The sequence below is a fragment of the Panthera tigris genome, chromosome B2, assembly GCF_018350195.1.
Source record: "Panthera tigris isolate Pti1 chromosome B2, P.tigris_Pti1_mat1.1, whole genome shotgun sequence".
Lineage (NCBI taxonomy): Eukaryota > Metazoa > Chordata > Mammalia > Carnivora > Felidae > Panthera > Panthera tigris.
The window spans coordinates 41,095,470-41,107,779 of NC_056664.1; the positions used below are offsets into that span (position 1 = coordinate 41,095,470).

Sequence of the window (12,310 nt, forward strand, 5' to 3'; positions counted from 1 at the left end):
AAAACAAAACAAAAACTATGGCAGGTCACATTATAATCAAATAGCTCTAAAAACAGTGATAAAGAGAAAATCTTAAATGTGGCCAGAAGAGTAACAGACATTACATACAGGGAAACAAAGACAAGGATAAGTGTAGATTTCCCAACAGAAACAATGCAAGCTAGAGGAGAGGAGAGTGACATTTTTATAGGACTGGGGATAAGACTGTCCACCTAGAATCCTAACTCAATACTTGGATCAGACTTGATCTTCAGTGATTTCCTGTGTGAAGGTCCAATTCCCCTGGACATTGACTCTGAGACGGAGAGGATCACGCAGGAGGTTGATAGGGAGGGACTCTGGGGATCAACATCTGTGGAGTAAAGAAAGCAGGGCTGGGTGGAGCTTCAGTGCAGCCTCAATAAAGCTTCGGGTGACCCTCTCAGCAGTTTTGAAAGTGGATGTCCCTTCAGAGCTGTCTTGAGTTGGGGTGAGGGGGCCAGGCCTTTGTCCTCACAGGTTGATCATCAATCAGATATGGGTTGCCCCAGAAAGGGTTCATGATCTTGAGTTGAGGCAGCTCCCTTGGCCAGGGGCAATTTCCAGAAAAAAGAGTCAGCTTAGAGTGCTCAGACTACAGTATCCCAGGCAGGCGGAGGAATGAGTACCTAGATTCTGAAGGGGGATTTGGATGGCTTGTGACATTATCCACTATATTTTCAAAAACTAAGTGGAGAAAATCCAGTCTTCTTAGCATAGTGCACAGTGCCCTTCAGGATCTTGTACAGGCCCACCCCCAGCTCACCTCATGCCCTCTTCTCAGCCTGGGAGCCTCTCCCACCCTCTGCCTTGGCCCCACTTACCTGTTGGAAAATAACTAATCCTTCAAATTTCAGTCGAACACACCTCTTCCAAGAAGCCTCCTCTGAATGGCCTTGTTGACTCAATGGTCCTTCCATCATGGTTAGGAGCATGGACTCTGAAGCCAGGGTTTGAATACCAGCTCTGCTGTATTCAAGGTGACTCTGTAACCTAAGGCAAATTACTCAACCCATCTGTATCTCAGTTTCCTCATCTATAAAATGGGTATAACATTAGTACTGCTATGTCATTGGGTTATTATGAGGATTATATGAGTTAATATGTGTAAGTTAGAACAATGTCTGGCAGGAGTAGATAGTTGCTGCTATTATTATTGTTGTTGTTAGTGAAGGCACTCAGTATGCATTTGTTGAAGGCACAAAGGATGGAAGGAAGGACCTGAGAGAGACAAAGTGCAAAGTATGTTCAGGGAAGGCTGAGCAATCAAATTTGTCAGAAGGGTGGTAATAATCTCTATACGGTATTATTACCCATGTTGGGAAGACTATTTAATATCATGGTAAAGAGTGTGCATCCAATTTGTAAGCAATAAGAAATTTGCTTGACAGAATTTGTCAACAGATGGGAGAGGGGGCCAAAGACAGAGAGGGACAGGTTGAGCCAGGAGGTAAGGCCTATGTGTGGAGTGGTGAGTTCCAGGCAAGGGACGTGTGAGAAGAAATGGCGGACGGGGACTGTGGGAGGATGGATACAGGTGAGGGGGGCGGAGTTTAGAAGCAGGTAATATGAACACATGGAAGATGCAGTGCGGAAATCAGTTGAGGCTGATAGGGACAGGCAAGGAGCGACTGGGAGGGGAAAAGATAAGGGGTGATGGAGACAGGTGAGTTTTACGGGGACAAGTAAGGAGTGATGGGGCACTGCAGGGGTGGGGGCGGGGTGGCGGTCAAGTAAATGGCAATAACCGGTGAGGAGAACCGAAGAGCTGAAGCGGGACCATCCGAAGGAGAGCTCTAAGGCTGCCGGCGTGGCGAGAAGAGCGGAGTGGAATGTGATGTCAGAGAGAGGGCGGTGATGTAAGAGCCGGGCGGTGGGGTGGTGATGTCAGGGCTGGTGCTGATGCTGGCGGCGCAGTGCATTGTGGGCAGCTCCCCGCTCCGCCGCTGCCTCCGCCGTCGCCCGAGGAGGATCGGGGCCGGGCCGGGCCGGGCGGGGATGATCCCGGGCGGGAGGCCGCCACCGCCGCCGCCGCCGCCGGAGGGAGCGGGCCGCCCCGCGCCGCACTGAGCCGCCCCCGCCCCCGCCCCGCCCCGGCCCCGGGGGATGCGCCGCCCCGAGCCGCTGCCTCCGCCGCCGCAGCCGCAGCCGCAGCGGGCACAGAGCAGGTGAGGCGGGGCGGGGCCGGCGGCGGGCCGGCGGGGTCGGGGCGGGGGCTCTCCTGCGGGCTCCGCGGGCCTCGGGCCCGGCTCGCCTCCCAGCGCAGCCTTCCCCAGCTCCCCTCCCCGCGCCGTGTCCGCCCGAGCCGGGACGCCCGCCGCTGGCCTACACAGCCTGGGCCGCATCCCGAGGCCTGGAACGGCTCCCTGCCCCCCAGCATACGCGCCTGCCTTCGCCAGCCGGCCCCCCAGAGCCTCTGCCCCTCGCTTCTCACCCCTGTCCCCGTCCCCGCGGCTTCACTCGGCTGTCACCCTGACAAGCCCTTCCCAGCTGCCTCCATTACCTCTCCCCCTTGTCCTCAGTCTCTGCGTGCCTCCCTGCCTGCCGCTAGCTGCCTTCCCAACCTCCTTACCCCTTCGGCGGTGCCCAGAAGCCTCTCCCAGGGTCCTGCCGCTTCCTCACCAGTCATTAGGATCGTTCACCTGCCTCTGTCTTACCCAACCCCCTCCTCCGATCCTGTCATCCCCCCCCCAACCCTTCCCTTTTTCTCTGCCTTCCTTCACACCTCTTTTCACCTGTATCCACCACCCCTCACTGGGCTCCTTCACCTCTCCTTACCTGCGCTCCCAGATCCCCACATACACCTGGCTCACACCTTGCGTAGTTACACATCAACACCTCTACTCACACACCATGATGAGCTCCCTCTCTCTCCCACCCTCCCTGGATGTCTCTCCTTCCCTGTCTCCCCACCCCACACCCACACCCCCACACACATACCCACACCCACACCCACACACACAGTTGGCTTCACACTGTCTGACAGATATTCATAAAAACCTCTTCCACAAGCCCTCTCACACGACACACCCATGCCTCCACACACCCAAAAGGTCCTGAGGGGGCAGTAACGGGGCAGCCAAGTTCCTCGTGGCCTGTTGTCCAACCTAGTCTGACATGAACGTAGTCCTTTGAGGCAGAGTGAGGATGGTGGACAGGGAGAGGCAGGGAAACCTCATTTATCCTCTGGTCTCCATTCTCCCTTTTCCCATCTCACCTGTTCCTTCTAGGCTGCCCATCTATAAACTGGGAGCTGCACCCAAAATTTTCTCATCAACCTATAGAATCCACCATTACAGGATGGAAGACCCACCAGAGGTCACCAGTTCAATCGCTCAAGGCTCCCTCCCTACAGGTTCAATTGCTTCTTCAGTCTTGTCCTCAACCTGTCTTTACCTTTATTCCAGAACCCCCCATCCCTTCCTTCTCCCTTTATCCTGCCATTGCCCTCACTGCCCTCTGAACTCCTGATGCCCCACATGCCACTTTGGCAAAAGGTGGGCAGAGGCCTATTTGACATCCCCACAGCTCTGATACTCTGAAGTTGGGTGGATGGGAGGAAAGAGTCAGCTGAGTCACTTGAACAAGATAGGAAAAGAGTGACAGTGTCACTCCTCTTTTCTACATGTCCCTCACGGTACACCATGACCTGTTGAAGGTTGTTTCTGTGCCTTTACTATCCCACACTGCCCCCTGTAGCAGGATGGCTAGACACAGGAGCCTTGGGAAGTATCCTGTCCCAAGGAAAGATTGGTTTATGGAGTTTCTGCCCCATCCACAGATACCTTAGGCATTTTCCTCCTCTCCACCTCCCTTCCACCCCACCCTGTCCCCAGCTGGAGTAACTGCCTTCAGTCTGTGACTCTCCAGGATCATTGTGAGGGTAGAGCAATGTGCTTATACAAAGTGTATATAAGTGGGAGGGAGGGGAGGGGGGGAGAAGAAAAGATCCCGGTTCCAATCCTGTACTGGGTTGCCAGAAATCTCAAAAAGTGGCCCCCTGCCTATACACATGCACATCAAAGACAGACACAAAAACACATAAGCACATGTAGACAGAGGTACAGGCACAGACACAAAGACACACACAGACACAAACACACAGAAAGACACACAAAGACATATACGAGTTCACAGAGGGACACATGCACAGATTCACGTGCAGACACGTATGCGTGCACACACTTACATTTCCCGAGATAACACTGGCTGGCTTTCCCAGCCCTCGCTCACAGTTGGGATGCTCTCCTTGATATTCAACTTCTACCTTTGCCAATGCAACCAAGCTGTCTTCCTTCTTGTTGTTCCTGAGCAGACACAGAAAGGTGTGGTCAGAGCTCTCTCATCACATGCCCACCCAGACCTGCTGCTCCCTGTCATTCCTCCTGCCTCCTGTTAGACCCATCCCACTCCCTGTGGTCCCCAAGACCCCCCCCCCCACTTCCCCAATTCAGCCTGTCTCTCTCCCTTGGAGTAGCTGCAGGGCTGCAGTCCCTCTAAAATCCATGTCATGAGTTCATCACCTTATGTTCACCACACAGCTCACATCCTTGCTTTGGAACCATTAGCTGTCAGTGGGTTGGACTCTCCCCTGAGAAAGGTGTCTTTCTCACAGCTGCATCCTCTTCACTAGCATTAGCATCATCCTCAAGGGGCTTTCGTGTATCTTATTTTCTTGATTATCCCATGCCATGGTTGATTAGCAGGTCTCCATCACTCTGGTGTGTGTCTCCCATGGGTCACCCCTTGGTCAGCAGTTCTCCCCTTTCAGACGCACAGCTCCATGGGCATTTGGTGGCACAGGGAAAGTGTGGGTGCCGGGGTCTCAGATCAAGTCACTCAGACTGATCCTTCTCAGCCTAGGTGTCCCCTACACAAGCATGGGTCCTAGACTAGTATGCACCCCCTCCCCCCATGCCCGCCCCCCACCCTCGGGGTCAGCAAGTTTCCTCCACATTAGTTAGCATATCTCTGGGAAACGCTTTCCCCATAGCCTGTTCACATGGCATTTTCCTCTCCTTTTTTCACCATGTGTGTTCTGCTGCTGTTTTTCACATCTCCAGTTTGTAGTTTGTATCTCCCTTCCTGTGGATAGTATTTCTGTCTTCTCCTCTGGCCTCCACCTGGGTGTTTACACAATGCTTCCCCCAGTAACCCCTAGAGCATCTGCCCACTGGGCCGAGGAAAGATGCCAGCCAGGAGAATGGAGCTGCCCTCCTCCATATCTGCAAGGTGGTCCTGGTCCGTAGCCTGCCCCACTCACAGTCCCTCCCCACTCCCCCAGGTAGATGGCCCCCCCAGGGCAGGCCCTGCGGACACCCCTCCCTCCGGCTGGCGGATGCAGTGCCTAGCGGCCGCTCTTAAGGACGAAACCAACATGAGTGGGGGAGGGGAGCAGGCCGACATACTGCCGGCCAACTACGTGGTCAAGGATCGCTGGAAGGTGGTGAGTGAGTGACCCGACGGGGCCAAGGGAGGGGTAGGGAGAGGAGGGGAGGAGAGGACCTGGAGACGTGTTAAAACAGTTGCCCCCAACTCTTCTACCCTAAGAGGGAGGTGCCCCTGAGCTCATTTGCATACTGCTTGCAGTCACTATTTTGGCGTACGCTGGTGGACAATCGCTTTCTCCCAGAGCCCTCTCTCACCCCCTTCCCCGCTAGGTCACGTTGCTCCGGCCCAGCCTGGAACAACTCTTGGCTGGACGTCGGAGCAGGAGCTGCAGAGCTTAGTGGGGGAGGCGGGCGGGGTGGGGGAGGGGGTTCTTTCGTTGCCGGACCTTGGAGAAGGGCAGTGAGTGAGCATGTGTCCCTCCGCTTCCGCAGAGGACAGAGAGGCCTGGCTTCAGGGAAAGAGGCCCTGCGGGCTGCTCCCACCGCAGCCGCACTCCATCTTCTCCTTCCACCCTCCTCCCCTCACTGGTTCCTGCGGCAGGTGCAACACGCCGAGACTCCATCTCCCAGCGTGCCTTGCTCCTCCAGCCCAGGACTTCAGGCTGTTCGGCCTGCTGGGAGTTGTAGTCCGAGCCTCCTCCGGGTTTGGGCCTGGATGGGAGGGGGACATGTGAGGGGCTTGGGGAAAAACAGTGTCTGGGGAGCGGGACCTACTGTAAATCAATCCCTGTCCCACCCACCCCCCTCTTTCTTTCCGTCGCTTGAGATTGCTCTGGGGTCCTCTTATTGTGGGGGCAGGATGGTGTAGGGTGGATTGCGGGGCGATGGTGTGTGATCTTGTGGGTCTGCGTGGCAGAGTGGGGAGCCTGGAGGAAGGGAGGGAGAACAGACAGGCCTACACGGAGCCTCTATGTGGGGGTGTGTGGGAGTGGAAGGAGGAGGCTCAGCTCACCTGAGCTGTCAGGCTGAGAGGAGAGTGGGGCCTGGGTGCTGGCCGGTTTCCATGGCAACAACCACGCTTCGGGCAGATCCCCTAGAGTCCCAGGGATAGGAGCAAAGGTGGCAGCGTTGTCATTGTCTCAGAAGTCTCTGGGACTGGGGAGGGCCAGGAGAGCTGAGGGAAGGCCTGCCTAGGTCCCAGAGGAGGACTTCCTGAGAGGGAGAGTGACAGGACCGAAATTGGGGGAGGAGGAGCCAGGGCAGTAATCAAGGGAATGAGGGTCTGGCCAACTGAGGAGTATTTCTCCAACAACCCTTCGGTCCCCTAACATGAGAGCCTAGTTTCTGACAGATTGGAGGCAGAAGGACATTTGCACTGAAGAGGTGAGAAAAAGATGGTGTTCACACCATACTGAGTTTGGATTAGAACTTTGTTGTAATTTTGAGGGAGGGGATGGGAGATGAGTGGGGAGAGAAATGGCAAGAGGGAGTTGGGGGGGAGGGGCAAGCCCACAATCTTTGCCAGGCTGACCTCTCCAGGTCAGCTGCCAGGCTGACTCCCGAAGAACTAGGGAGGGTGGGGTGCCAGATGGCTCCCCTCAGCCGTCTCCTTGTGAGGGGTGGGACATGGGCATGAGGTAGAGCTCAGGAACCAAGAACAAGCTCCCTGAAGAGAAAAATGAGCTGGCTAGGGGAAATTGAGGGTCAGTGGCACTAGGTGGAGTATTTGCAAATAATAATGGTTCACTCTTCTTGAGGGGTGCTTCTCAGAATCAGAATAACAAATAATAATAATAATAAATGATAAAAGCAGCATTTGTTTTGAGCCCCCACTGTCACCAGACACGGTGCATTATCTCAACAAACGATGGAGTAGATATTGTTATTACCCCCTTTTCACAGGCGTGGAAACAGGGGTAGGGATTAGCTAACCTGCCAAGTTCTTAAGACTGGGTGGAACCAGGTCTGTCTGACTGCTGGGTCAGCAGCCACTAAGCCATACTGCTTCGCAGGAATTAGCCCACCCAAGAATCAGGAGCACGGAGATGAAGGAGTCTTTCAGACCCGTTCTAGAACAACTCTTTCATTTTACAGAGGAGGAAAAGTGGAGGCACAGAATTTAAGAAACTCACTCCAGGTGACCCAGAGCTAGGCCAAGAAACCAGATTTCCTTTTTCCTAAGTAAATGTTGGTCCTACTGTGTCGTATTGGCCCTCCAGTTTAGAGAGTTCCTTTGACAGGGGAGGGGATCATGAAAACAACTAGGAGAGGAGGAATAGGGTCTGGCAAAGGGAGATTAAGAAAATATTTCTGTTAGCAGGCTTGGGCAGGGCTACATTATGACTTTCATGGGCCCTGGGCCCTTCTGCCTTCATGGACCCCTTTCTCTATAATAAAGTAGTAAAAATCATATTTTATGACTGCACTGGTATACAGAGGAATGAATTAATATTATATGCTACAATTTTTTGACCTTCTGATTTGAAATATTGAAATGTTTTTATGGCTTCCTGTAAGTATTATGGGCCACTGTGCCTGCTGTGCCCGACGGTTAAGTGGGCCCAGACTGTAGGGCCTGGGGAGGAGGGGTGTTAGGTGAATGGGTGGGTGCAGATACCCAGCTTGCCTCCCTGGGAGGTTCTGTAATGGGCCGGGGGGCAAGGAAGGGACCAAGGGAGGAGAAGAAATAGCCTCTTTGGAAATGAAGACGGTAGAGAAATACTATTGGCCACCCTTGGAAATTGGGGAGCAGGTACCAGAAATGTCTTGGCTGCCCCGAGCCCTCCTTACCACCTCCAGTGAGGATTTTGGAGTCTGGCAGATCTGGGCTTGAATCCCAGCACTCACACTTTTAATCCCTGTGCTGTCAACAGTTTCCTATGATATCGCAGTTAAGAGCGTGGGTTCTGCATCAGATTGCCTGGGTTCAAATGAGACCTGGCTTTGCTACTAGTAAGCAGTGTGACCTGGGGCAGAGTACTTAACTCTCTGTGCCTTAGTTTTCCTTCTGTGCAAAATGGTGACTCTTATGACCTTCCCCACGTGTTGTCAGGAACCCCAGGGGATGAGCTGAGATGATCTCTGTGGGTCGGGAGCACAAAGCCTGAGATGTGATTATTGTTCCCTCCCCTCCCCGTCTTCCATGTTCACGTACAGCAAACCATAAAGGATTCTAGAAGATACTATCATCTCCCCTGATTTTAAAGTTCCCCAGGGGAAGACATGACGCTGCTTTCCTTGAGTCTGTATCTGTCCCCTCCTTATTCTGAAATTCTTCGATGAGTCTGACTTTCATCTCAAGTAGAGAGAGATTCTGGTTTCAGACTGTTCTTCCCCCTTTCCCTTTTCCTGCGTCCTTTCTGAGCACGAGAGCCTTCAAGATGCAGCCAGACTTCCACTTCTTTTCTGAATCTTCCCTTCTTCCTTCTCTCTCTTCCTAGAGTTGTTTCAACTGTAACCTGCTGGGAACTCCCAGTCCTTGGCTCAGCCCTGCGCCCATCCCCCACTCCGTCCCCTTGCTTCAGCCACCATTAAACATTTAATGGGGTCTGAGTGCTGAATAAATGCTAAGGGGAGGGCTTGGAGATGCTAGAGGCTCAGAGTCCGTTTACAGGCTGGCTGGTCAGAGCAGCCTCCGCCCAATCACTAGCAAGCCCAGCTGTGCTGGTGAGTTAACAAGCCAACCGGAGGCAACTGAGGGTTCTGGAAGGTGCTCAGCGAGGGCGGGCCACCCATGAGGTGAGCTGTACATCTTTTTTAAACCAAACAGGTCCCGACTTAGAAGTCTGCACCTTCTCCTTGTCCTTAATCATTGCCAGTAGCACACTCCAGGGACCCCGGGGTCTCTGACTTGAAGTGATTTTAATCCCTTCCCATAGCTCAGCTATGCTCATCCACCCTTGCGAACTCTTCCTCCAACACAATTCTCCCCTCTGCCTTTTTCTCACTGCCTGCCCAGGGATGCTGGAGGAGGAGGGCCTAGAGGGTCAGGTCTGTACTGCCCCGTCCCCTGGGGGGATAGACAGACTCTCCAAACCTCCATTCCCACCATGGTCCCACAGTGCCCCCTACCCCCAGGGGAGGCTCACCCTGATTTGAGGCATTTGACCAGGGGTCTAGGGAGTGCTGTGAGCTTCAGCAGCAGGATGGGCATTGAATACCCTTTGCTGAGTCCTCTCCCCCAAATACTTCTCCCCCGCATTACTCTCTCCCTCTAATGACACCTGTCAGGACATTGCCAACCCCAGGAAGGGCCAGCTTCCCTGGAGGATCCACCCTGAAGCTGGGAGGTTCTGGAAATTAGTTTTCCTTCTGGATGGTGGTTGTTCAATCTAGTTTGGGGGATGGGGAGAGTGTAATATTTCTTGTCCTTCCAGAAAAAGAAAAAGATTTATGGTGGCCCATGATGTCTTCAGAATCCTACACAGGCTCGTCTCCATATCTACATGGGGTCAGAGGTCACATACCCTCTCCCACCTCCCAGCCTGACACCTAGCCCTGTGTGTGCACGCACATGCATGCATGGGCTGAGCTGTCTCTGGCACTAGGAGGGGAAGTGGGGACACAGGTGGGTGGGGCAAGGAAGGCAGACATAGGGTCCCCCCCTTCAAAACTAGCCCTACCCCCACCAACGAAGGGTATGACCCAGCAGTGTGTGGGATGAGGAGCTGCTCAGCCTGATCCCTGGGTTTCCTATCCCCCTCTTCCATCTCTGTAGCTGAAAAAGATCGGGGGCGGGGGCTTTGGTGAGATCTACGAGGCCATGGACCTGCTGACCAGGGAGAATGTGGCCCTCAAGGTGGAGTCAGCCCAGCAGCCCAAGCAGGTCCTCAAGATGGAGGTGGCTGTGCTCAAAAAGCTGCAAGGTGCGGGCCCTGGGCAGGAGGATGGGAGGGAGGAGGTGGAGCCAGGGGCTAAGGGAGAGCTGATGGGGATGGTGAGATGGAACCAGAGTCTAAGGGTGGTGATGGGGAGAGGGGCATGGGGAGGTGGTGGCGGAAGTGGTCATGGGACCAGGAATCAAGAGGGCACCAGAGACACCTTGGGATCGGAAGTGAGGAAGAAGGAGTGGGAGTTGGGAGACCCCTGTCTGTGCCCCCACAGGGAAAAGCCACGTGTGCAGGTTCATTGGCTGTGGCCGGAATGAGAAATTTAATTATGTGGTGATGCAGCTCCAGGTGAGTCCCTGTGGGATCCTCCCTCCACTTACCCCCCAAAGCTTGGGTTGTGACCCCTGGGGTGAGGAGTGGGCACAAGCCTTTGGGGACGAGGCTGGGCAGAGTGTCACGGTGGTGCCAGTTGGCATGACAGCTGAGCCTGGACCTCCCCCCTCCCCCCACCCTCAGGGCCGGAATCTGGCCGACCTGCGCCGCAGCCAGCCGCGAGGCACCTTCACGCTGAGCACCACGCTGCGGCTGGGCAAGCAGATCCTGGAGTCCATTGAGGCCATCCACTCGGTGGGCTTCCTGCACCGTGACATCAAGCCGGTGAGGGCTGCCCCACCTGCCCCCTCTTCCAAAGCACACCCCCCCCCCCAACCCTCTCCCTCTGTGGGTCCCATGGTTTCTCCTCCAGAACAGTGGTTTGGGCAGGAGCAGCCTCTCCTACCTGTCCTTTCCTCCTGCTTTCCACCCCAAGCCCCTTCTCCTCACCTGCCAGGAGAACACACCCCTGCCTGCCCCTTGCCCATGTCTCTCCTCTGTTCTTGTCTTCTCCCTTACCCATGCCCTGATTAGTCCTTGAACCTCAAAAGGTGCAGGGGTTGGGGAAGTACAGAGGAATTGATCAAAAGGGGTGGAGGGATGGGGCTCCCAGGTGGCTCCCTCGGTTTAGTGTCCCACTTCGGCTCGGGTCATGATCTCACGGTCCGTGGGTTCAAGCCCTGCGTTGGGTTCTGTGCTGACAGCTCAGAGTCTGGAGCCTGCTTCTGATTCTCTGTCTCCCTCTCTCTTTGCCCCTCCCTTGCTCATGCTCTGTCTCTCCCTGTCTCTCAAGAATGAATAAACATTAAAATTTTTTTCTTTTTAAAAAAGGAATGGAGGGGCTGGGCTTGGTAAGAAATTCCAAGTAGCTGATTTTGTGGCATCTTGGATCCCGGTGTTGTAAGAACCTCCAATTTAATAAGGGGTGAAAACTGAGGCCCAGAAAGATTGGTTGAATGACCCAAGGTCAGACAGCAAGAACAATGCAGGTCTCCTGTTGCCTTACAGCAGGACAGTGACCCTAAGTCACACTGCTCTGCTGGGGAGTTCTAAGGATTGGAACCCCCAGCTGGGTTGTCACTTTGCTTTGTGATCTTGGAGAAGCCCCATAAGCCCCATAAGCTCTTTGGCATTCAGCATCCTCATCTGTAAAATGAGGGTGCTCCCACCTGCCCTTCAGATGGGATGCCATGGCCTATGGCACATGTTGATGTTTTCTCTTTATGTTTATTTTTGAGAGAGACAGAGAGAGCACAGGGGAGGGGGAGGGGAGGCAGAGAGAGAGAAGGGGACAGAGGATCTGATGTGGGCTCTGTGCTGACAGCAGAGAGCCCAAAGAAGGACTTGAACTCTGTAAACTGTGAGATCATGACCTGAGCTTAAGTCAGACGCTTAACCCACTGAGCTACCCAGGCTCCCCAAAGCTTACTCTTAAACACGTTTCTTGGCACCCCTTGAGGTGGGCCAAGTGGGGTTGAAGCCCCACGGTCACAGCCACTGTCTTTCCCAGTCAAACTTTGCCATGGGCAGGCTGCCCTCCACCTACAGAAAGTGCTACATGTTGGACTTCGGGCTGGCCCGGCAGTACACCAACACCACGGGGGATGTTCGGCCCGTGAGTATCGCTGTTCGTGGGTATCCCTGGCCCCCTCACCGGGCCCCTGACCTTCACTAATTTTTCCTGCAGCTGCCTAAGCAAGCCCGGCCCGTGTTCAATATGAGTGTCACCCAGCTCAGTCTACGCTTGGCCCGTCTCCTGGC

At 54.5% G+C, this 12,310-nt stretch overlaps 1 protein-coding gene and 1 long non-coding RNA gene across 5 annotated transcripts in view; one reads left to right on the forward strand and one right to left on the reverse strand.

Annotated features, from left to right (window-relative positions):
- Positions 1–100: 100 nt before the first annotated feature.
- On the reverse strand, positions 101–5,875 carry LOC122238639. Its single transcript, XR_006217661.1, has 4 exons — positions 5,795–5,875; positions 4,208–4,325; positions 843–1,011; positions 101–352 (listed from the first exon to the last, which is right to left on the reverse strand). It is a non-coding gene; the product is annotated as an uncharacterized LOC122238639 (long non-coding RNA).
- Positions 917–12,310, forward strand: part of TTBK1 (tau tubulin kinase 1) — a 41,936-nt gene continuing 30,542 nt past the window's right edge. For 2 of the 4 annotated variants that reach the window (XR_006217658.1, XM_042986410.1), the window contains exons 1-6: positions 2,153–2,186; positions 5,303–5,464; positions 10,066–10,213; positions 10,452–10,525; positions 10,694–10,834; positions 12,060–12,164. Coding sequence is in view for 1 of the 4 variants with exons in the window: in XM_042986410.1 (XP_042842344.1) it covers positions 5,357–5,464; positions 10,066–10,213; positions 10,452–10,525; positions 10,694–10,834; positions 12,060–12,164 (576 nt within the window). In the remaining 3 variants the exon portion in view is untranslated. Of the gene's footprint in view, positions 999–2,152; positions 2,187–3,259; positions 3,374–5,302; positions 5,465–10,065; positions 10,214–10,451; positions 10,526–10,693; positions 10,835–12,059; positions 12,165–12,310 lie in introns of those variants that run through there. The other 2 variants (XR_006217660.1, XR_006217659.1) reach the window with 2 other exon arrangements.